Source organism: Pseudopodoces humilis, chromosome 9 (assembly GCF_049639895.1).
Source record: "Pseudopodoces humilis isolate 2021_Gansu_Grassland_sample_001 chromosome 9, ASM4963989v1, whole genome shotgun sequence".
NCBI classification, from domain to species: Eukaryota; Metazoa; Chordata; class Aves; order Passeriformes; family Paridae; genus Pseudopodoces; species Pseudopodoces humilis.
The window spans coordinates 27515602-27542172 of record NC_142208.1 but is presented as its reverse complement, the minus strand read 5'-3'; the positions used below and the strand labels follow the sequence as shown (position 1 = coordinate 27542172).

Sequence of the window (26571 nt, the reverse complement as noted above, 5' to 3'; positions counted from 1 at the left end):
GAGTAGAAGAAAAGAAAGACCAGAAATGTCCCTACCTTGGCCTTACCTTCGCAACATTCCTGTCAAAATCCTGGAACTCTTCCCCAGGTTTGCATCTGTTTCTCTAAGCTGGGGAGAAAAGAGTCCCATTAAAGGTAAAAGGCACACGTACCCCATTCTGTACAAAGGACAGGTTTCTCTACAATCATCTGAGTCAGCTAGCTTCAGGTTTAGCACACAACAAGCTCATAAAGCCACCAAAGCTCTGAAATTAAAAAATCTTTTGTCTTAGTTTACATTTACATAAATATGAAACCCAGGGAAGGCAAATCATTGAGGCAACAAAGGTGAGTTGGGATAAAGAGGAAAAGCTTTACAAATAAAGGGCTGCAGGTAGAAGCTCTATACACTGGAATCCATAATTCCCACGTGTATTTGTATTGTTTGTGTATATTAGTGAAAGGATCAAGGGATGAACAGACAGCCATGTGCTGTTTTCCTGACTCTTTATAAGAAGAAAAACATATCTTTTTTTCACTGTTCTACAAAGACTGTAGTTTAAAGAAAGAAACAGAAATACAAAATATATCCTTTTAGCAATCCTGTGTGAAAGAAATATGTCTATACTGCCCCTTAAATACAAAACTTGTACTGACCTTCCAGCAGCCACCTCTGGCCTGGGTGCTCAAATGCTTTGTGAATAGTATATATACTAGAAGGAATGGCTGTACAGTATATGTGTGGGTTTTTTTCATGTAAGGAATTCTCACTCACTGAAATGACCATTTTGGCAGTTTATTAAGACAAAGGAAACCTACAGTTTAGAGCTACACCTAATTAGCTGTCTTGTTCTACAGGTCTCAAAAATACTGCAAAATAGGTAAAAAACTAAATAGAGTAGATGAAAAGTTATGAAACAAATGAATTTCATGTTTATTTCTATTGCTTTTTTGAAAGGGATTAAAATGTCCCCTCTCTTTTTGTGTTTATTAGTGTCTCACAAAAGGAAATCTAGAAATTGGAAGGTTATAGGAAGAATGGAGTTACTCTCCTATTGCCTCTTTTTGCCAGTGGCAGCTAGAGAAGAGACATCTTTTGACATTTTAGACAACTTGGAACCAGCTGGACATCAAAATCTACTGTAAAAAGATAATGAAATGATTATGACTATTTCAGTTATGAAATAGGAGGGACCACAGTTTCTAACATGCCCCAAAACACAGCTGTGTGTACATACATAAAAACATTCTTCTCCTTATGAAAGCCGAATATTTACCTCTTCATTATCAAATCAGACTGAAAGGATTACCTGAGTCATTGACTTCTTACTGAAAAAACTTTGTTGTAGTAGACAAAATGCATCCTGCATTACAAATCCATCAAAACTAACACTGCTGAGGAGAGTGGCAGTCTTCCAATAACAAATCACCTTCACAATAACAAACCACTATTATATCTTGAATATTTGAACAGCAGCAATATTAAACCCAGTCTCTATTCTGGAGCACAATACTGTAAATACTTGCTGCCAGATTTAAGGCTTATTCCTGAAATCAGTAGGTGATGTGACAATCAGTGTCACATAACCTTTTTGAATAAATTTCTTCCTTATTCTTCTAAAAGCTATTAAGAAAATACCAAGTAGAAGCTGGGACTGGATAACACCAATCAAGTCTTGCTCTTAGCAATATCATATTCAGTGGGAAGGCTTGCACTAACTCTCAGATCTCTGTAATTATGTGCTATGATGGAACAAAGATGAGTATTATATTCCAGGGAGGCCATTCCCACATTTTTTCCTGATTCATCTAGACAATTCAAGCTCCAGAAAAACAGTTTAGCCTGGTTTGACACAAGTAACAGAAGAAAAAACGTCACAATAATTTTTAAAAGGCTCATTAAAAAGCCAAGTTCTTATCTATGCTAGAAGGGAATCTGAAGTACAAATGTATGCTTTACATTGGTCTTTTATTATTCATAAAGATGCATTTAACACTTGGGGCTTCTCCTCCCTTTTCACAGAAAAGTAGCGCTCTCCTTTTTACCATTAAGTGTTTGATCCTAACTTTCCTCTCTTGCTGCAGGATTCTACCTGACAGCTGGAATCAGTGCTGATAGTTAGGAAGAGAAAGCTGAATCTTAGAGGTTTGACAAACTCCTCTAAGCAAGATGACCTCATGTTTTTATGGAAATAAAAAACCCACAAAATAAGCAAAAGAAACATTAAAAAAGAAACAAACACGTACACACATACTTGGAAGATGTCTAGCAACCTCCCAGGAGAATGCTAGGAAAACACCTTTTCTTCCTGCTCTGGCAGGAAAAAAAAACCCACATGAAGAGTTTCAAACTGCAAGTTTCTTTTTATTTAAAATTAAATTATTTGATTGTAGTCCTTCCACCATTTCTTCACCAATATCAGCACACCACAGAAGTGTGGAATGGAACTGGTGGAACGTGAACCTCTTAAACAGTGTATTTTTCACAGAACTGCTGTAGTGAAAACATTTTGAAACAGGCTTTGATATTAGCAATGGCAAATCTACATAGTTTTAAAAATAATATTAAGAATGACAATGAGAAAGCAGGAAGATGAACAAGATGCTGACTTGGTATCTTGTCTGCCTTAGACAAATTTTGAGGTTTTCTTAAAAAATGTTGCATCTTTTAATGTCCTGTATAGTCCAGTTAACCTATCTGACTTGTAGCAGAGCTTTTATCCCTTCTTTTTGCCTTCAGAAGACAACAGGAGTTTTAATCTACAGACAGGAAAAATCATATATGTAAATTTAATCAAACCATTGAGACATTAATTTATTTACATTTTGCCTAATATAAAATCTTCCTAATTTTCAGAACATTGAACTGTTAAAGCTCACCATCATAGTGAAGTTGACAATTTCCTTCCAGTTTATTCTCTGGTTGATAAGATAATAATTCCATGGTTTTAATGGTCAGCTATTGTGCATTGATAAAACACTCTCTGTTCTGGTCTTTTAAAATCTCCAGAAAGTGGGAACCTAGACAAATTATCCAAAATCTCCCCTAAATGTTCATCTGAGTATATCGAGACAGCTGGAACAGGTCCACCCATGTGGCTCCACTGCAGAACTTTTCTGAATTCCCTAAAGAAAATATTTTAAGTGGCTTCTGATAAAAGCCACTGGAATTTGAGATCTTCCATTGTGACAAAAGGTTTTTTTACTGCACTATGCTGGAGTGTGTATGTACTGCACTTTCCTAGAATATCCTTCTTATTTTTAATCTTGCTCTTTGCATCTTACAGGTTTTGCCATCAAAGAAATTTGATCCTCAGGTGGAAAGCAATGAAAAGGAAAAGTTATGCTATGAACCATGTGTACATTGAGTGATCAGAACTACATCCCTGGGATATATAGGATCAGCAGAAAGGAATACTTGGCATTCATCTCCATTGCCTAGGTTTTATTTGTCCAGCTAGAAACAGAAAAGCATTTCAGACTCAGCAGTCACTGGGGGTGTAAGGAGTGGAGGTGAAATAAGACACCAAGTTGCCAGAACAGAACTTGGTCAATCCTCACAATTCTTAGTTACATTCAGATGTTACATACAGATCTAGCTATATTTAGTGTTTTAAAGTAGCTAATGCCCAGCACTTCAGAAAGCAACTGGTACAGCTGGCAAAAAAATGCCTCATTAATACTGTTACAGGAAGCTTTACTAATGAAAGTTATCCAAACGAAGAAACTCCCTGGGATGGATAAAAAAGGTTTTTTTAAGTGCCACTGCTCAGTTAAGAGATGTGTGGAAGAACCCAGCTTTGGAAAAACTGGACACTTGGGAAAGTATCTGGACAACACGTTATGGACAGAAAGTCCTGGTTCTGTGAGCAGAAACCAGAGACAGAGCTGGGGGGTTCCCACATGGAAGCTCAGAGAACTTGCACACATTGGATGGGATGGGCTTCTGAGCCTCTCCATTAACTCTGCACTCTGGAGCTGATCCCCATGGAGGCCCCATGAGCCAGAAGAGACAAGATAAGTTACCTTGGCTGAGACAGAGCAGCAGTACCTGCTCTTCACACACACACCTGCCTGAGGGGCTGCTATTTGCATCTGCAGCCACAAAGAGTAAGGTTGCTCAACTAATAGAAGCTCACTCATGACACTGAACTGTTTCATAGGAAGCCCAAGAAGTCATTGGAATTGACAGCACAACAAACCCTTCGAAGGACAGAACATGGACCTAACTGTGACAGTGACAGAAGATTTGCCTCCAACAGCACATTTGGTGACTACAGTGTGACTCCCCATCAGAGAGACTTGGCAGGATGGGGCCCATGTAAAACACCTTGCAAGTTCTCCACTGCAGAGGGTGATTATATCTTATCTGGATTATTTTTCATGCACAAAGAACTTGCCCAATGCAAATAAAATGCAGGATCAGTAATTACTTATTATCAAACTTACCCTTTCCCGAGCACGCTGGATCTTCTCTCTGTCATGGCTGAGGTTTTCAAGCATCTCCTGTCCAATCTGCTCTGCATTAAAAAATGAAAATGTAAATCATGAAAAATACAGCTCATGACTGTGAGGCCTCAAAATGCCAAGTTAGATTCTAACAAAACATTTAATACATGTGGTAGCCTAATCATTCCTCCTAACTGCAAAGATGAATACGTCATTATATTAAATTTTAAGTTTTTCAAACAACATAAAACTGAAGAAGCAAACCAAACCAGAAGCTGCCCCTCTGCAGTCTCTTGAGATTGTCTAGGCCCTGGGAATTGATGCTGACCTTTGATCTGTGAAACAAAGGCAAGAAGACTTTCAGACTTGCTCTAGATGCTGGGTGCTCATACTTCCTATCTACTCCTTAAGCCCAAGTCAGTAAGCCTTTGCTAAAACACCAGCCATCCTTGTACATCTAAAGACACAGAAGTCATATTAGAAGAAAACCTCTCTCAGTGCCTCTCAGCATTTACCATTGATGCTTAAATGAAAGCTTTTTCAGGCTCAGCCCAGTTACTGGTGTCTGCTTTGCTCCACCATGGACTGTTTCTGGCTAGCTTAGAGATAGGCTGTAATCTCCTGATGTTTTCAACAGCAGACAGAGACATTAATTTATTGTCATCACCGTTTGTTTACACAGGAGTTTGTTTGCTTCCGCAGCTTACGCTGAACCAAAGTTACAAAATTATAGTGGAGAGGCCTCAAGATATGGTACAAAGACAACACAAGATGCCAAAACTTACTCTTCAAACAGCTTCAATCAAATGTTTCTCTAACACTGAAATATTAGCAGCAAGTATAGAGAAGAGATTTTAATCTTCAAAGCTCTATAGAAATATTAAGAAACCCTCCCTGTATTTCCCTGAAGGAGAAAAATAAGTTAAATCATTCCCATTTTACAGATGGGGAAGCAGGAAGAAGGAGCTGAAGCAGCTGTAGCTTTGCCTCAGGACACACAGCACGTGTGAGACAACCAGCATTTCTGTGCACGTTCATTTAGGGTACTTAGCAGGCTTACCAGAGATACCAACCAAAACACTAAAACTACAAAAACATGGCTTTTTTCCCCCCCTAAACAACAACAACAAAAATAATTGCTTTTGTTCTGGTGAGTGAGTGGGATCCTAAAATGTCATTATTCAGGGAGACTTGAGAAATGGATCATTAAAAATTCACCGATATGTTAGTAAACACTATTATGATTATTATTTTTAATAGATACAGTCCATTTTCAAGGAACAATCCAAAGCAGAATCACCTCAAACTTTAAAAGTTTGAGACAAGCAATGTTATTTTTAAATCCATTTAACACAAGGTACACAGTCTGCCAGATAAAGTCTGAGGAAATTCATTACATGTATATTTCTCTATCAGTTGCCAAGTATAGTACAAGTAAGATAAATATTTCCTCTGACCACAAATTGACATCCTCATTATGCTATCTTGTCCCTCTTGGCTTGCTGCTCTTTACTTTTAGCTGTATATACAATGCCTCCCAAAGGTGAAATGTGGTAAGATACATGGGTTTGGAGTTAAAAAGGCTGCACAGTGCAGTGCAGTTACACAAATGGCAGCCTCAGAAAGCAATTCACGAGAGCCTTGCCTATGTTTGCATGTCAAAGGACTTACAGGATGGAACTATACTGAGCTTTTCCTCATTAAGGCACTCAAAAGACTCTAATACACAAACAGATATATGTGTTCAATATAATCCAGAGGAGAAAAAAAACCAAAAAACAAAGCAAAATCTCTTAAAAGAGAGTAGAAAAAAATCAACAAATTACTAACCTAGTAGCATGAGGTGAAATGATAAAAAGTGTATTTAATGCTGAAAATTACATGTATGTTTGCAAACATAAAGGAGTATGAAGTGCAGATCTTCCTTCAAAGGAATAAGTATAAAATACATGGTTAAAATGGTTTGGTATCTCAAGAACAAAGCTCAAATATATCTTTGTAGGAAACAGTTTTATTACACCGATTTTTAAGCAAGTTACTGTGGGTTTGTATATTTTTTTTCATCTTCTTCCTGTCACTGGCAAGTTCACACTCTTAGCTTTTTATAATGATTGAGTTTATTTTCCAACCATCAATGTGACAGCAGCATCAACTGTAAGTGAGGGTAAAACACCGTCACTTTGACGAATAGTGTATTTTCCTCTCATTGTCGATGACTGAAGACATCAATAAATAAGGAAGGAGAGCATGTCAGCCAGAATATCACAGAATGAATTGTTGATATGACACTTAGGGATTAAACCTTCAGCCATGAAGTTCAACCTAGCAGAGGGGTCTGAGAACTGAGATAGTTGCGTTTCTTCCCAGCAGCCTCTATAGATAAATAATTGGACGGATCATCAATTTTACAGGAGCAGCTTTACTCTACATGCACTTTCGTTGATGATCTTTGGCCTTTTTTGGGCTAAAATAACAACATAAGTTGAACAAAGAGACATGAAGGAAGTAACATAATCTCACAATAAGTTTGCAAACATAAATTGACACCTTTATCTTCTTCATAGCCTCATTCTACTCAGAAAATTCACTGATGACAGTGAAACTTGATTTTTAGCTGGAAGGTCAAGACAGTCAAACAAAAATATTATTACATAGAGAAAATAAAGACTTCTCAACGATATGAAGACATGTCTCCTCACTGTGTTTGCAACCGAAAGCACCTGGGACTAGGAAAAATGTAGCATTAGCCCACAGTACAGCTAATTACAAGGTTGATAACATTGCTATCTGCTTGCTAACATTTTTCAGGTTTCCCCACAACTCTGATGTTTTCCTTCCAGATAAAATATTCATCTATGTGGCAGATTCATGCTTTTAGTGCAATGGTGCTGTATAGATCTTCCCAGCCAACACAGAATGCAAGTCATTGATGAAGCTTCTACAGTTATGTGAGAAGGTCAGGTTTGTAAGATATCCTGTAGTGCAGATGCATGAATTAAGACCAATACACAAACTGAAGGGTGTTGCCTGTTGCCAGTAATGGTGCTATTTCCACAGAATCTTAACAATGTCAATTATTTGGGGATTATGCCAACCTTTCAATTGTTTTGTATGGACAATATTTAGTATGGTGCAGTCCCAAGTCCTACCAAAGTCTGAGTGGTGCTGCCTCCTCTAAATCATATTCCCAAAGAAATGCAAAAAATTAAGTTCTAAAATTACATCTAAACTGTGAGAAGCAGAAGGGTGAATGCATTTACAAAATTATTATCTGTGTACTGACAGAGGGCAGGAATATTCAATACAGCAATTATCTCAGTCTTAAACAATGCTGTGATGGTCAGAAAAAAATATTTCTGAAAGAGTACATAATATTAACAAGCATCATCCTTAAATGGTGGATGCTAAAATCCACAGCTCTAAATGTATTCTGCCCTAAAGGTGTTTCAACAAAGTAAGAGAAGAGATCCTTTTTAGTGCCAAGCACTTAAAAAATGCCATGTTATGAGTCCAACACAAATGGAGCCCGTATGAGACTATGCAAGAAAAATATATCATTTCTTATCCTAAAACATGGAAATTGATTAGAGGAATGAATACAACTATTCCCACTTGAAGAAAAAAACAACACCCCCCCCCCAAAAGGAATAAAAGCAAACCTAACTTCCCCCTTCATGTGTGCACAAATTCGCACGTGGTTTTCAACATTTATATTGAGATAAACCCAAAAGACAACGATCACTTCTAGCAATGCTTTGCACTCCTGAATAAGCTCTTTCTTTGGAATTTGCTTGTAACCTGTGTGTAGCATTTATTTATACATCCAAATTGTAATTATTTAAAACGTGGTCTACAGAGATTGATTTCTAATACCTACACACACATCAAGGACACAAAATAAGTTGTGCTTGACTGATTTTCTTTTACTTTTTCTTGCCTTCAGCCATTTAAGAATTTATGTACTTTATCAGCTAAACTGATTCTGAATGAGCTTTTTCTAACCACTCAAGCCAATAATACTTTTTTGCCCTAAGAATGACTTACATGTTTACTCAAGAGACAAGAATGACATGGAATGAGCCTCTCCATGCTTTTAGGATAAAGAAACATGCATTTTTATGAATTTTGAAGACAGACTCCCCATTTTTCTTCTCATATGAAAAATAAAATAATCCAACATAGTTCACAGAGCACTTTTTTTCTCAAAATGTAGCCTGTATGTGTGTATGCATGGGTGTGTCTATTTATATATATATATACGTGTGTGTGTGTGTGTTTGTATAAAAGTGTCATAAGATGCTGCAGATATCTTGATATGATTCAAAATGCAAAAAAAAAAAGCTTAAAACCAACCAAATTACAGAGAGGATGCCCAGAAATATGATTTTCTCAGTCTCACCATATATATAATCTGAGCTATGTAATTAGAGGTTGGAAAAGACAAATTAATTTACACTGGGAAAAGCAGAAGATCATGTTAAAAATCAAGATGGCTGTTTTACAGAATTGTGAAATACACTATAAAAACCACTGTGTGCTGACCAGAGTAGGAATGGGGAACAGTTCCAGGCTGAGATCCTCAGCCATGCCATTTGGAGAGTGCAATTGTGTGCTGTATTTGCACAGAGACATCACATGCTCTGAAGATGTAGCTAAACCTTATAGAAGATTTTTGGAAACTATGCTGACACAGGCTGGGACTTTTTTTTTCCTTTCCTTCCACTCCATTTTGGACAGGTTAAAAGTTTTGATTTTAGGAGACTAGGACAAATCATCAACAGCAGTGTCTGGGAAAAACACTAGAAAGTGTTAAAAGCTCGCTTTTCAGAGGTGACAGCAAGCAGATTTACAAACTTGGAAAATATAGGTTGCAGGAGTTGAAGAATTCAGGGTTGAGTCAAACACCTTATGCTTCTGACAGCAGAAAGTTAATAAAGAAAGTGATGACATATCTTGAAGTATATGCACACAGGTAAAAGTAAAATAAATCCCCCAGTTCACCATCAACACATATTTACACTGAACAGCTGATATAATTAGAAACAGAAGGATTTAGATTATTAAGATTATTAAAAAACAAGTACAGGGTAATACAGATAAATGAAGGATAATGTAACAGCCATAAGCCAACGGAGAGACAATTTGTACAGCGTTAACAGAACAGTGAAACATTAGTTAGTGCTCAAACCTTCAAAGTGCCTCAAGAATCTGCCATGAAAATGTTAATCTGCATGCTGCTAAGTGGTCAGTTAACACAATAAAATAAAAATTAGCTACTTTTTATAGGGATTAGTTGGCTTCTTCAGCAGAAGCAAATGCCATACAGGTGGGAAGAGCGCTGACAATCCACAGCATTCACCAAGGACATCCAACACTTCCAGAGCTGTCAGAAGTTCAGTTGCAAGAGAGGATAAAAGAAGTTGCCCAGTTTTACTGTGGAAGCAAGTAACATCTAAAACTACCTCCCAAACTTCCAAAGTCCAAGATGTCCACCAAAGTAAAAATACAAACAGTTTTCAAATGAAAAGGTCTCTCTATAAGTTATAATGGATGTTCATGAAATTATTTTTATTGGCCAAGAGCAAAAGGGGTTGCTTGAGACTGAGGTCAGAGAAGCCAGAAAGAAAAACATCCAGAGCACCTAATCAGAATTCAGTCTTTGTGTTTTGCTCAAAATAAAGAAGAAAAGATATTTGAGGAATATATGGTGCCACATGCCTTTAAGAACAAACTGAGAGCATTTCATAACCAACACCTCCCATGGTCCAGGCCTGGTTTGTCCTTCCCCAGGAAAAAAAAAGGCAGATGAATGAGAAGAAAATAGGATAAAGAAAGAAGAAAGATGACAGACCTAGTAACTTCACCTCCAGTTGCTTTTTCTATTTCTGAAGTTTCATACCTTTTCTGAAATCCTAACTTACATCAATCTGCTGGTAAAAAACAACTCATTTCTCACTAACTGATGTATTTTTTTTTCTGTCTACTCCCATCACCAATCTAGCTGAGCTCCCTTACTAACATCCTCACAGCAACATTCACAGGAGGTGGCAGACTTTGATTCTGCTGAGCACTTGTCTACATTGCAGACTGGCCATTGTTCTTGCCATGCCCCAGCCCAGCGGTGCTCGTCTGCTCCAAATTCCTCCCATCGCATCTTCCTCCCCTACCCTCTTCCTTCAAATAAGTTCTAAGGCAAAAAAGACACCTTTCCTTAGTGCATCAATAAGTAAACAACTTGCTACCCCTATTTCGATCACTAATAATGTACATGAAGTTGGGAGCCAACCCTCAGTGTCTTCTTTTGCTACTTTTTAAGCACTCCCAGGATGGAAGAAGCCCCTGCTCACTGTCAGCATGGTGTAGGAATGGGTGATGCTTCATTGCAGTACAGCCAGTCTTGAACTTTTCTAAATGTGATTTAGCAGGGGAGAGTATTAAAAATCCTGATTGCATCTAAATTAAGTTGCAGAAACACATCCTCTAAAACTTGAGCCACAAACGGTCACTTAATTAAACTCGTGACTCCAAACAGCACAGAGATGACACAATGGTGATCTTTGGTTCATCCAAGGCTGGATTCATAATCACAATTTAATCAGAAGTGCTCCACTGTTTGCTATAAACTCAGAGCAGTACAAGTAATTACTCTGGACTCCACATTACAGGTTTTTTTAAAGACTTAAAATGTGTTGGCAACTTAAACTCCTGCACTGAGCAGCTTGAGGCTTGTAAAGTTGGCCCCATCTCTGGAGCTGATCCACTCTTAAAGCAGTAAGTGCACTTTAAGACATAGAGTTAAGCACAAAATAGATGAGACAGGCTTTTAGTCAACCAGCAAATAGAAAAAAAATTATGCTTTTAAAAGAGGAGAAACAGTTTTGAAGTTCTGAAATATGTTTTAAAAGCGAAGAGTAGAGTGAGAATTTTTTTCAATCTTATTTAACAACATAAATCCACTGTATATGACATTTAGGTAGTACAATGCTGAAGAACAAAGACTGCTAGTTATATCTGTAAGCATTGGAACAATTATTTTTTGTTTCAAACTGATTCTTTATGACCCATTTATGTAGCTTAAGCTTATCAATAGTAACAAGGGTGTTTTGCAGTATCTCCTCCAAACATCAGAAGAACCATGAGAAGAGTATATCCTTCAACTGTTTCAATCTGAGAAAGTGCTCCTTAAAGAAAAAAGCAAAGTCAACATCAGAAGGTAAAGCCAGAGCCAAATAAAATTACATTTGGGTTTGTTCAGGTTTCTCCCAACATCTGATGTACAAGATTTATCTTGAATCTACAGGCCAATTAGAAAGTCAGGAAAGCTGGCAATATAAACAAGAAGTCTATGTCTGTTTGATCTCTAATACTTCCATGGAGCTAAAGAGTGTTTTAACCTTTCTTGCACTGCTCAGAAGTTCATTTCAAATGTGAATGGAACTATCTCCTGCTGTATTCACATTCATATTTAAATAACGAAAAACAGAAATAAAATAGCATGCAGACATTAGAAAAATAAAACAAACCTAGAAGCTGATTAATAAATAATGCTTAAACACATTGACCAAAAACTGCAGCAGTCTGTGCATAAATAAAGTATTCTGTAAACAGTGTGTGCATATATATAAAAAAAAATAAATATATATATAAACTTTCTTAAACATGGTAAAGCCCAGGAAGCAGGTGAACAGCTCAGCAACCTCGGAGCTGGCTTCAGTGCAACTCACTCTTTGAATACGAATTAGCAGTGGGTAATCGCAGCATATTTATGAGGCCTTTTGCCTGGTCCTTCTCTCCAGTGAATGCTGTATTATTCATTGCGTGTGCCCTGACCCCAGTGCGCTCCTGTTCTGACAAATCATACTTGATTAAGACAAATCTTTATTAGTTAGCTAGTCAACTTTCCCATTTATCATTTGCAAATCCCGTTCTCTTTTCCGGGTACAGTAAAAAAGTAACTGAAACCGAAACCATTTTCTCTCTGTATAAAATGAAATGCTTGTTACAGCCAGTAAGTGCAAGCAGAACCCTAGAAGTCAGTAATAGATAATAAAACAAAGCTTTAACAGCCAAAAATTATAAATGGGGAAAAACTCTAACTCTACAGTGGACCTTGGATAGACTGAAGAAACATTAATTAGCTCATCCTTTCGATGTTTCCCATTTTTTTTGCAAACGGAATCTCTCAAAATCTAAATGCTGTAAAAAGAAATGCATTGCAAAGTTGGAGGATGAAAGTACAAAAGTTTAAAAAATGATGATAAAGATAATGCTGAGGAAAGTTATTGATCAAGGTTTCTACTAATACTAGAAGAAATCTTTTAAAAGACGGAAAAATGAGTACCAAATTACTCACAAAGCTTTAGTTTCCCTTGAAAATGCAATATAGCTCTAAAGAGGAGCAATACGGAGAGGAAAAACCCCTTTCAAGACAATGTTCATTTATTTATTGGGTAATTTGCAACCAGAAAACCATGTGATGTGCAAGGCACAACAGTTTTGTCATGATGATGGTTCTGCTTGCAGAAAAGTATTATTCCTCCCCCAGGACTCTGGAGATGTGAAGCAGCTACTTGGAGGTGGAGGGACAAGGGACAGAGGGAAGGGACAGTCTGGAGCTTATTGGGCTGCCTGCAGTTCAAGTTCCAGCTCTACCCCAGAATTTTATTCTCTGGAGGGGTCTCTAGCAAATGCTGGCTTGGCTGTATTTTTGTTTGGTGATAAACTTTAGTAGATTGTGCATTTTATTTACATTTTGAATCTTGGTTTTCTACATCATGATATTTATACCCATCAATTAGAATCTGTGTTCATTTGAAATGTACAAAGACTGAAAAACCTGCACCCAAAGGACAAAACATCAAGATAAACATCTTGGTGCTCCTTACCCAGCACACTTCTAACAGTCTTCCTCCACTTACAGCTTCCCATCTCAATCCATTTTTCCTTTGTTTTTTGTTCTGTTTTCTCTTTTTTATTTATTTTTTTTTTACCCTGCAGGACCAATGCAGTTATAGATTCTGCTGCTTTTTCACACACATGAGCTAAGTGCTAGTTATTTCCATCTGCAATGTTGTGTTTGATTACACACAGAGTAATGCTGAGAAAACCACTGCCTCACTAAACCCACAGCAAAGGTTCAGAGGGAACAATGAAAAATACTCGATGGTTTTGTAAATCAGTCTTATCAGGAGGTTTACAAAAGGGGAAGAATCCAGGCTGACTTTAAAATCCTGGTTGAATTTGCAGGGCTATGTGTACATATATATGTATATATATATATATGAAATAAAAAGGTCTCTGCTCTTGTAAAACAAAGATATTTCTTCTGGAGATTGTTGAGATGAAAAAATAGACATCCCATAATAGAATTTTTACAGCACTCCTCAGAGCAGACTGTAATTTTAAGTATCAAGTTAGGCTCTTCAGATGGTGTTTCAGAGGTTGACTTGCATGGGACCTTTATTTCATATAGACACAATTTATTTCTTAGGCATCACTGCTAGGAAAAATTGTTGAAAAACCTGATTTTTCAGAAGGTGCCTAAGATGACAAGTGTGATTTCTTCTAATGGAGCAACCCAGCAACACTTATCAATACTTTTGGCATCTGTACATTAGACTACCACTGTATGATTTGATTTGGGGCAGACCTGGAGATTTCTGAAAACAAACTGCCCCAGAACAGAGCATGTTCTGATGCATGGGGCAGCAGTTTCTGCTTGGATGCTCCCAAAGCACCAGCCTGGAGCGCTCCAAGTGCCACCCCAGCTACTGGAAATGGTCTTTGGGTCCCCAGGGATTTGGGTCAGGTTTACCAGAGGCTGCTGCTCGCTCTTGGGTGCCACTTGAACGGCAGCACAGGAGGTGCCATGGAGAAGTGCTGGCAGCTGAACAGTCCCTGTGGGGATGTCCCAGGCTTGGGTGGCATCTCCCCTCTCCCCTGGTCTGCCAGACTTGTCAGCATGCAGGACATGCTGCCAAAGGCACAGCTGGTCTGCTGTGGGACGTCACTAACAGATTTGTGGGACTTGTTGGCAGGCCACTGTTAGGGTTTATTTGTGTGGAGAGTCTGTATGCTGCAGACAGAATTAATTTAGTACGTTTTTCTTTGCTGTACCTTATTTCTTGATTCTAGAAGACAAACATAAGTAAAACATTATGTCTAGCAGCCTTTAGCCCACACAGTAAAGGAACAAATATCTGGATTTTCTGTCATGCTCAAAGATCAAGGACACAGGGAAGGAAGGTCAGATTTGAGAAAGGACTGCTGGGTTCTGTATTTGAAATGGAAGTCATGCCACCTATGGGCAGGTACCACCCAGCCTAACACCCTCACTGACATTACAGACCTGAGCCCATGGCCATTTTCACATTTTACTGCTGTTCTGGATGCCAGTAAAAAAAAAAAAAAAAACAACTAAAATTGATCTTTCTGAAATTTCTTCAAGCAATCTTTAAAGTTGCAAGATAGGAATATGAGAGAACAGAACTGTAGTACTGTCTCAGGCACTCCTGCACCCCTGGTAAATACTTGTGCCTGCTTCCCTGATTCTGAAATGGGTGTGAAGGAATCCACATTGGTCAAACAATGAGTAACACTAAAAGAATAATTTTCCTATGGAAAGCATTTAAATACTGCACTTTGCTTCCTGTATATTAATTTTCATTACAACTACTAGTTTGAATGCCATTTTAGTTGAAAAAAAACCAAAATTAGAAATTATTTTTAAAATGAAATCTGAAGTGTCCACACTCCTCCACTACAGAACATAATATTTAATCTAATAAGGGGTTTTTAGATTATTTAGGCCCCAAAATATAATTATCCCATGATATACTGAATTGTTAAATTATTGCAGTATGACAATTTAATGCAAACACCCAGTTTACAAACATAACTTCGCTGGAAATTCTCAAGAAGTGTTAAACCGATGTCAGTGTCTCAGTAATTTCGCAGTTTAAAAACAGTTAGAAATGTAATGACTACACTGCACTTGATTAAAGCATTTACAGCTCTAATCAAAAACTGACAGCAAGATCAAAGATGTTAACTTAAATCTCTCTTCTAATTATGTTTAAAATGCCACACCTCAGGCCTGTCTCTCCTCTTCTTTTTCAAACCAAATTCTGCTTAAGAAAGATCTAACACTTCTTAACAGTTCATTATCCAATAAAACTATTCAAAGCTTAAAAGCAATCTACACAATTAGTCAGGACCTCAGGGAGTCCACCGGTAGTCTTTATTACAGGGCTTCATATTAAAACACCTTAATTATATTTGTCAAATGGATTTCATTAAAACCCATCGTCACTTTAATTTTCATATTTTGACAGTGCTGGCATAGCATTATTACCACCTGCCAAGCTACGAACTACAACAAAATTATCAAATTCCTTCAAATACTAAGCAGTTTCTTTTTGTACCTGACCAATGATTTCCCTCTTTTTGGTGAATGCACCATAATTAAGAGGAATAATTAAAATTTCATATTCAAGCAGCACTCAGGCAAGCTAAATGTGCAGTGTGTCTGTTGCAGGTGTGTAAATAAGAACCTATATGGATACCTGGTTGCCAGGAGCACATAATACAAAGGTAGGACACATATACTGAGGTGCTTCTGAATAATAAAGCCAAGACATCAAACAGAATGCACTATTATTTAATCAAATGACAACCATGAGTATTTGAAAGCAGAGGACATTTTAACTTCTACTCATTATACTGTCATTTCAACACAACAGATCTGGGGATTAAGACCATATACTGTAACCACAGTTTTATTTTAGATTTAATCCATGGAGGTTCCACTTGACTTTAGACAATCACATTGAAATTTAATTAAAACAAAATTTTTCATCCTCTCTTCATACAGTTAAGTACTGTGACAGGGCTTCTGATATTTAGGATACATTTCCAATGCAGGACGTACCAATTGTTTGATTTTTTTTCTTAATACTGAATGCCACAGCAATTAACAACTTTAGATAATTACCAATAATATAAAAGGTAGGTACCAGCATCTGTCATGCAACACAGTTTGGGCTGTTAACATAATCTGGGATATAGAAATAAATTATTTCCTCTTTTTTGTTATCTGAAATACTGTACAGAAAACTAATCCAATTTATTGTTATTGTGCATATATTTACTGAGCCAAATTCAAGCCTGATTAACTCCATGTTCTTCAGTGAACATGTGTGTGAGATGAGACTTTGGCCCACAACAGATAAAACAATGGCATGCAGATTGCAATGGGGAAAAGAACAGAGAATTTTCCTTTCTTCCATATAATCATAGCAAGAAATAAGAAATTAAGAGGTTTCTGCCATATGTCTAACACACTTCACTGCTTTGTACAAAGGTCTCAAGAGTAATGATCTCCGTGTGTTATGAATATTTTAAGACTTATTAAATGTTCTTGGATTACTGTGAGTAAAACTATGGGATTCTAAAGAACTGTTTTAAATGACAATCAAATATTATTCCTACTTAAGGTGAAATAAAAATTCTATAATTATTTAATGTATTATCAAGGAGGAAAGCTTCAACCTCTTTCACACCAGATCACAAGTTTTAACAGAGGAATTGCTTAAGATGTCCTGGAGTTTATATTAGTTAATTTATTTCTTTTCATTGCTTTAATTGTTTTTTTAATTACAAAGAAATAAAGCAGAGTACTTACAAGCAAGGGACTATGAGCTGATCACAGATATCTTATTTGATTTTTTGGCAAGTCACCTTATTTCTTTTATCCTATTTAGTCTATGTGTAAAACAGGGGTAAATAATGTTTCTACTAGAATTCCACTGAAACAAGCAAATGCCCACATGCTGCTTAGCTTCTTTTACTTCTGCTACATCTTACAGCAAACAATCACAATTTTTTGGTGTTTCTTGTTAAACTTCAAACTATCACATTAGCCTTGGGGGTTTCTTTTAGAAACCCCCTAACATAGAGACAATCTAGGAGAAAAACAGTGTTTTGAAAACAATCCCAGCCCAAACCAGTGTAGGTTTGCTTCTACTGATGTGGTGGGAGGCAGCTCCTCCAGCTTAACACAAGGATGGATGGAGGGATAGGGAAACTTCCCAGATGGGGAGCTGGTGGATGAAGGAAGCTCACACGTGCCTTTGACACAACTGGTCAGGCTTTCCCTCTTGAAATCTCCTCCTCTCTCTGCACCCAGGCTCCTGCCCTCTCTGTGAGGGCTGTGTAAGGCTCTGTCTTTGGTTCCTTCCCTCCCCACAGATCTGCAGTTGATTTACGACTGGAAAATCTCATGCACCAACTCAGTTACTATTTAATAAGGGACAGATTTCCCTCCCTGCTACACTGCCATTCCCTCTCTCATTTCTCTCACTGCTAAGCCTTCAACTCAAATTCAACACAACACAGCAATTCCCTGTCCCCCAACATGTCTCCACACCATCTATTCTCTTGATATGCAACATGATTGTCTTCCTTTCCTCAGCCTCAACATCTTTTTTTTACTCAGGTCCTTTCTTTCAGTCATTGCATTTTGGGCAAACTCTCTGATTCTTTCTGCATAACATCAATAGGAAACAGACTGGTCCCAGTCATTCTCCTCCTAAAACCTCTTCTAAGCCCTCAACATTTATATTAACACATACTTTTAGCCTTGACAAAAAAAAAAAAATCTATGTACCACGTACAGTAATCTAGAACATTGCCACAAACACTGTTTTTCAGTATCATACTGGTCTTTTTTCTTTCATGCCGCTGTGTCTCCCCAGTTCAGCAGATGAAACAATAGCTGCATTCCTTCTGTAGCCAATCCCTTCATGGTCTGACTTCTCTCATTGTCTATCAGCATATTAATTCCTCTCTCAGCTCAGATATCATTCACCTGTTAAATTTTCACTCAAGCATTTCTGCACTTTCTCCCATGCTGCCATGACTGAAAGGAGCTGAGCATAAACAACTCATCACCTTGTCCCACTTTTGCAATCTTTGGTCTGGCTTCTCTTGTCCATCGATATAACGGGATAATAATTTCCAGGGGTAATAATTTCCTCACAGTCCATGGAAATCTCAGGCACAGCCATGAACCTTTGCGTTAGCTGAGTTTCTAAATGTCTCATCCCAGATGGATAAGCAATAGCAGAAAATCTAGTGAGCCCATGGGAGTATCATCCACAGGGGAGGAGGAAGGTACTGTAAGAAACAAGTTAGCACCACTTGCCTTCAGTGTTTCAGAGTAGGTGTGACACAAGGATTTACAACGTACGCTGCATTACTGTCAGGTTTTATCTTCCTAAAGCAAACACTATCCCCCACAAGCTATCAGCAAATAGAATGTAAATCTTGTTGTCATGAGTGAATAACTTATTAAATTGACACTATTACTAATAATTACAGAAGATGTGCCTGTTTTTCACTCCTGACAAACAGGAAGCCAGCCATGTTTCCCATTTCAGCCACGATACACAAGGAACAATTCAAAGTGATGCTCGTCCCTGGCTGGCACATATTCTTTACCATTTGAAGTTTATTTGATACAAATGAGGGTCTACAGAACCCTGCTGACATGAAGTCACAAAGAGCATATACATTTATGAATACTGCATTTACTGCACTCTGTATGCGATGTTTGTTAGGTCTCAGGGCTGAAATCACAGCTCCGAATCTATCTTGAAGTTGTTAAGGATGCGTTGTGAGCTTTTGCTTTCTCTCATCCTGCCCCCCAAACAAAACAAAACACCACCACAGCCTTCATGGCTTTAATTATTAAGTTTATATTTTCTGTTTTATCTTAAATACCAGGGCTTTTTTTCTGTCTCCGTGTTTCCTAGGTGGGTTTTTTTTGTTTTTTCTTTTTTTTCTTTTTGGTAATAGAATACACTCTTGATGTAGGAAGGAAATGTGAAGACAGAACAATCCAGCTGGATTAGACATTTTTGAAACCTACTGCCAGCAGTGAGCTGTCAAAGCCAGCAATCAAATGTAACCCTGGTGAAAAAGAACTGGGGACTGCTGTGAGGAGATTTACTTAGAAGAAACTCTCAAATAGTTCTTTTATGTTCTGATTCTCCTCCCCTGAACCAGTTTTATACCTGCTTGTTGTCTCCCCCACCTCCTTGAAGCTACACCTGGTTTACAGTCTGTGGTAGGAATACTTTCTCTATTCCAAAATTAACTATTGCATTTCTACACCCTCAGTGCAGAACACCTTGACAAATACGTATTGTTACCTTCCTCAATCTTAAAATCTACGAAAATGTGGGGTAGCTATTAATACAGAGATCTCTACAATAAGTCCAAGAGTAAAAAGGTCTTATTATAATTTTTTTTTTGCAGCTCAGAAGCTAAAAAAGAAGGATGTAACCAGAAGTCAGAAGGAAGGGTAAGAATTCACTATTCTGACCTTACTCACACTTTTCTACAAGGCCGTAACTATGCTTTATATTCCATCTTTTCACTGGAAAGCTGTTAAAAAGCGTCAGGACAACTTGGTAATAAGCACCATTAAAATTAAAAGACACAAGAAGATATTCTTCTATGACAATGGAAAGGAAAGCAAGACAAAAGTTAAAAAAAAAACTGACTGGAACATGGACACAATTTAGGGAGTGACAAAAGTTAAAAAAAAAACTGACTGGAACATGGACACAATTTAGGGAGTGACTCTGGAATACTGAAGAACAGGGTCTCAGACAACCAGTGGGGGAAAAGCAAAGACCAAGTCTATGTTGACTAATTATTACAACAGCAAGATCTTTACATTGTACAAAAAGGTATTTCTGGATTAAAAGAGGAACAACTGCAGAACAGGAGGGTAACTTCTGAATTTTGGCCATCTCTAGGCTACCAACATGCCTGAGTCTCTCTCTGCTACACAATGAAAGTAATGCTATTGAATTATTTTCTAGTAATGGCATGAAGATTTATTGATTAATATAAATTTTTAAGCTCTTAAGGACCCTCTGACTCATGAAGAATCTGAATTTTAATGCAACAGTCAAGGGAAAAAATAGAATTACAAGAGTGTTCAAGATGTCTGATATGTGTATTCTCTCTGTTGGACAGAAAATCACCTGTAAGATTGGAACACGAAGAGCTACAGAGGCCACTATAGATCCACATACTGGAAAAACTTACAAAGAATCAATTGAACAGTTTAGTTTCACAATTTGTGATTTGAAAATTCAGTACCACCTTAAATTTTAAACAGAAGAGAGAATTTATACTGGCTACTGGCTACTTTCCCTCTTTTAAATTGATCAGCCATTACATTTAACAACCTTCCCACACCATAGAAATAAATAAAGAATGTTGTATCCATTCTAATTTAAAAACTCTTATCATCATTAAAACCACAGTTGATTTAGTCAGAAGTTCCATCTATTATGTGCTGTAATGATTTAATAGTGCCAATTAGATCTATAGTAGTCCTAGAAATGGAGGAGTTGCAGCTGGAGCTCTGCAGACCAGTCAACCAATTTTCAAAGGATATTCAAAGGTCTGCACCACTCTATTCTAGGTAGAAGATTAAATTGTAAAGGAAAAAAGAAGCAGTATTTCAAAACAAATATTCCAATATGATAAATAACTCTTCTCCCTGGGCTTTGCTTTTGTAGAAAAAAGAAGTATTTCACCCTCCTATTCCATAAGTAGCTGAAAATGCTCTGCATATTTTAATAATGACATCAAATAACTTGCTAATTCAAGATACTTTAGCCGGCCATGTGTCCTAGTGAGAGACAATGCATGAGCCCTTTAAAGTATCTACAATACAGAATATGTTCCTTGATAATGTCATTAAGCCATGATGACATGTAGCAAGGAATTGCTGGCAAAGGTCAATAACCTGATCCATTTACACAACGAATGCCTGTTAAAACAGTGTTTAAAGAACAATCGAATGATTGATGACCATAAGCTCTGTGTTGGCCATGAGGTGCTGGGTGCACACACGGCGTCTTCTGCAAGCACTCCACGTACCTCTGATGCTGGGGGTGGCTGGGGGGGAAACCCTGCTCTGCCAGAAAACAAACCAAAATGTTGAGACAAAAATGCTGACAACAGTAACTGAGTAAACAGAGGTCTGAAGATGCATTTGTGAGCACTGAGCACTAAAAACGTGATGCTGGTCTAACTGAGTACAGCTCCGTTTGAAAAGAAAGTGCTCTGGGCAAAACAGACTGCAAGCACCCTCTAAGCTCCATGTCACAGCCTGGATAAAAAAAGAAGTGACCATACCATAGATCTCTAACACTGATTTCTAATTTTTTCTGATTTTCTTTTCTAATTTTTTTCTAGTCTGATTGTTAATTTTTAATTTAAATGGATGCATTAACATGCGGCTAGATTTCATGCACATTTCAATTTTGCCAGCTCAAAAGCCATTGTTAAAATTCACAGGTCCAATTTGCTGTGTTATTTTAAAAAATGGGAGAAGGATCATTTCCAAAATATTTTTGTTGTTTTAATCTGTCAACAACCATCATTCTGTCAACAGAGTGCTGCACACTTCTTAGAATTTAATACCCTTTTCTAAACAGTAATTAACCTAACAGCTTCTTACAAGTAATTTCTCTGTCTCACCAGAAAAGCGTGGTGACCTGTGTGTTCTGTAGGACAGGAATGCTTCCCAAAATTGTCATATGGTCCCCACACAGAATTAATTCTGTCATTCTAAAGTGACCACATTTCACTTTTCACAAACAAGAACGATCTTGAAAGTCATATATATATGTATATATGATCATAGAAGTCATAAAATAAATATGATCCATCCAAAGCATTTGATGTTCTATAACTGTAATGGTTCTGGCTTTCATGAGATAAACACACTGGGACCACAGAGTGCTGCTGAAATGCACCCTTCAATTAAAGAGCATTTCTGCACACAAGCCAGTTCCTCGTGGAGGTGTTGATTATAAGTGGCATTCATCAGAATCAATGGTACAAAAATAAGCTCCCTGCCATTTTGCTGCATCCATAAACAGGTGTGGCCTGAGCTTTATTAGGTGCCCAGACAAAACGACATGCAAGGACTGTATCTCAGCATGAGTCACAAAGCAAAATTACAGTTCTGTGCTGCACTTGTGAGACTTCCAAAAATATGTTTCCCAAGTCAGGGGCAGCAGCCGGTGTTGTTGGTAAGCGCAGTCAGGAACTGGATCCACCCTTTCCCGGGCTCTGAAGAACTCCTGCACCGTGGTACAACAGTCAGACATGCTCCATGACTGTTCTTAGAGCTCCATCTTTCCCACAAAAGTGCAATTTCTGCATGACACAGTGTGCAGTGCTATACTGGAATTATATTTAAAAGCATTCATATGAAGAGTCATCACTTCTTCCCCAGTAATCTCCCACCAGCCACAAAAACAGTTGAAATAGAGCAGAAAATAGTTAAAGCAACAGTGAGTTACACATTGATGACTTTTCCATCTTGCCCTCAGCGCAGATGAAGTTCAGCCTGCTCAACACACGTGTGCCAAACAACTGATAAAAATGGATGCCAAGTACTCCAAACTTCTTGATATTTTGGAAGCTAGTACCAACTGACCTACCAAAGGAATCTGTCCTGTTTGGGTCTGTATTTGAAGCCTCTTCTGCCTATATTGTTTTAACCACACACACCAGGATGGATTTTTCTCCACAAGGCTTTACAGGCAGATCACAATTTTCACTCCAAGTGTCCAAAGATCTTTCAGCAAGCCAGTCTGTTTCCCATGGCCCTCCAGTAGAAATTAAGTTTTCACCTTTCTTCTTACTCTGTGAAAGAAATCAACCTACTTCCCATTTTCCATGACACAATCCCATTTCTTCCCTTCTGCTACTGTCCTCCTGCCAGGTTTTTCCCACCTCTTGTGTCCTCCTCTATCTTGTCAGCCATCAGAATGCAACACTGGAGCCTGATGATTTCATTATGAACTGACAAATTCCAAGACTTGTAATTTACAGACTGGGAATGGAGCAGTGGCAATGTTATGGTTCTTCCAAAAGCCAGAATAAATTAGTGAGACAAAGGTGTATCTCCTGACTTCCAGTTTCACAGGATAGAACATTGGAACATTTAGCTTGTAATTTTTCCATGTTCAAGAGGGTGAAAAAAGGCATCATTCTCAGGTGCTTAGGAACCTTCCATTCCACATTCTTACTGTTCTTCTAAAATGTTGAAAGAAGTCAGGTTTTCTTTTTCTAGTGTTCCTGGTACAGAAGTCAGTACCTTTGAATTTTGCCTCCTTGGCAGGAGGAGCAAGCCCAAGCTGGGGGCCAGAAGCTTAGTACAGACCACAGAGCAAGAAGAGCTCAGAGAATTGCAGCGAAGGCAAGCATTCTATGGGAGGATGTGTTTAGATGATTCTTAGCTTCCCTATACATTACAGAGCAGTACATTTTTTTGGGGTTGATTCCCCCCCCTGCCCCCCCCCCCCTTTTTGGCTTAGGGAAAAATCCACCTTCACTTTATTAATAGTGAATTCAAATAGTTTTTCTGCTGCAATTTAACAACTTTTTTTTTTTTTTTTTTTTCCCTGCACAGAGACAAGATAGTCCTCTCTCCTGAACCCTTCAACATATTTGTTCTGCATTATTTTTTCATTCACAGTTCTCCTGGAGGCTCTCAATGTTTAAATAGCTCCCTCCTTCCCATGTAAAGCTGTGCTCTAATATCGATCAACTTAGGCTGGGAGTTACTATAAGGCATTTTTCAATAATCAGCCAAGCTGTTCAGAGAGTGTCTTGGATATAACCCTTAGGTAAACAGCACAATACACAAGGAACTTTCACTCAGCAATCACATCTTTCCAATGTTGAGGCTGGCTGCCAGTGCTTCAACAGACAAAGAACTCGATTCTGACTTTCTACTCTGCAGGTCAGAGGCCAAGTTATATTAGCTGAGGATGTCTTTATCCTTATGCACATCATTTAAGTTTCTTAGTACACTTGTATGTGTATTTAAAGATCTCACAGTCATATGCCTTTCAAATAAGGGGTCAGGAAGTAAATAAGCTTTTAATGAGTATTAATTTACATTTTAATAAAAAAGATAAACATAAATAAAATCCTATTCCTCTAAGAAGACAAAGGTGCAGCTGTGCAAGAATTTTAGGTATAACTAGGTGAAATATCTTTATCAGTGAATTAGAGTCAATAGGAACCTGGCTGAGGGGAGAGGAAGAAGAAAATAATTTTAAGCTAAACAATTAAAAAAAAAATCATAGTAAAAGGATGATACATATAAACAATATGTCAAGTAGTATCCACACTTATAGAGAGATGAGTAAACTACTCTGAATTGTGAGGTTTTCATTTAATTCATCCCTGATATAAAATGCCAGGTTTATTCTATTTTTACATTACCTCATTAATCAAAAATGGGAGAGAAATGTGATTGGCATGAAAGACTTAAAATCATTCATACTTTATGCCTTAAATAGCTGCATTCATTGGTTGCTTCCCACAGTACTTAATTCTGAAATGAAAAATATGGGGTGTTTTAATTTCCTCTTCTTAACTGTAAAGCATCAGATTATGCTACATTGTTTTTTTAGGCCTGTGAGGTCCTTAAAAGACAAGCCTATGTAAACTAAAATGGCAAAAAAAGAGTCTGATGTAAAAATAGTCCCAGGTTGTTGCTTTGCACACTAAAACCAGTGATGTTCACACCCACCAGTGGGCGAAAGATAAACATCACAAAAGTAAATAACACTCTGAAATAGCTGGCTCCTATGAGTCCTGCAGACAGCACAAACTGTTTTGTTGTTTTAAAAAAAGATTGTGCATAAGCAAATCCACGTGACTTTAATGACGATTTCTGAACGTGTTTTCAGGTCAACATCTGTGCTGGGGAGCCAGGGCAGAGCCCTGTGGTGCAGCTGTTCCCAGCGCCCTGCTGGCACTGCCCTCACTGGTTCCCTTTCCTGCTGGACCTGTCCGTGTCCAGGCTGGCTCCTGCTGCAGCAATCACTCCCTCAGCAGGGACTCAGGCAGTCTGTGGTGGCAGGACACAAAAATGAAGGTGAGTGTGGCTGGGCAGCAGTCAGGTACCAAAGGTTGGGGGATTCCCACTTGTATTGAATTGAGACACTCATGGGCACCCTTGGAAAGCTGAGGTGCCCCACATTGAGAGCTCTCTGCATCTGACAGATGGCTGAGGAGCACAGCACTTACCCCTCTCTCTCCCCACAGAACACCACCTCAACCAGCAAGAATGAAGAGGGTTACGGCAACTCAGGAAAATTCTTGTACAATGGCAAATGTAATTCAGTGCAGGTAAATGCAGGATAAAAATTGTAAGACAAAAGATTCCAAAAGAAAGCCAAGACATTAGGGGAAAGTGTTCAGAGGCATAATGATTGAAGAGAGATTTAAGTGTCCTCCTGGGTTATGAAAGTCTTAAGCTAATGGATAACTGCAGTGGGAAAATAATGCTGCACAGTGAGCTGCATGCCTAGAGGAATAAAAAGCTAAAATTCTGGTGCTGACTGGAACATAAGACTGACTGGAAGCCCTGCCTATAGTACTGCCTTGTCTTGATGAACATAAAATAATATTTCCAAGTAAACTGACAAAAGAGGAAGAAGGAGGGAAGACCATCTGAAAGACAAATTCATATTTTATAGCCCACTGTAGCTGGCTCTGTACCACACAGAAGATGCAGGTCACCACCACACTGCTGCAATTTCCCATTTCTGGCCATATTCTGTGAGATTTCAGATGGGATTGCAAAAGAGAAGTCACAGAAAGGATCTCCACAGGGTCATTCAGATGCCTTTGCCGTGAATCTATGCTACATGTTCAAGGGCAAGTAAAATGCTGGATTCTCTCAGAAAATAGATTAAGAATATTGAAAGGTCTGAAGGGAGGTGGTAGGCAGAAAGGACAAACAAATAGTGATTATAATGCACACAATACAGTATAGCTTTCCTCCTTCTTAAAAACAGAACCGAAAAGTGAACCAACCAAAGATGGAAATTTAGCTAAACATCTGCTTATGATAGATCTTAAATGATGGGAGGTGATGTGCATGTTCTATGCTTTCAGACAGTAATCAAAACAAAACAAGAAACTAACATCACCAATGTGTGCTGTAACCTGGGAAACATTTAGAATAATTTGCAAGATGGAAAAAACTTCCATGGTAAATACAACTTATAATGCTCAACTCTTTAAA

General features: G+C 38.0%; 1 protein-coding gene across 4 annotated transcripts in view; it reads right to left on the bottom strand.

The window, feature by feature from the left end:
* The window catches only part of VTI1A (vesicle transport through interaction with t-SNAREs 1A), a 256910-nt gene that overhangs the window by 96035 nt on the left and 134304 nt on the right, over positions 1 to 26571 (bottom strand). For 2 of the 4 annotated variants that reach the window (XM_014250458.2, XM_014250459.2), the window contains 2 exons: positions 4428 to 4498; positions 36 to 108 (listed from right to left, as the gene is read on the bottom strand). In XM_014250458.2, coding sequence (XP_014105933.1) covers positions 43 to 108; positions 4428 to 4498 — 137 coding nt within the window. In that variant the 3' untranslated portion in view covers positions 36 to 42. The remainder of the gene's footprint in view (positions 1 to 35; positions 109 to 4427; positions 4499 to 26571) is intronic. The other 2 variants (XM_005520740.3, XM_005520741.3) reach the window with 1 other exon arrangement.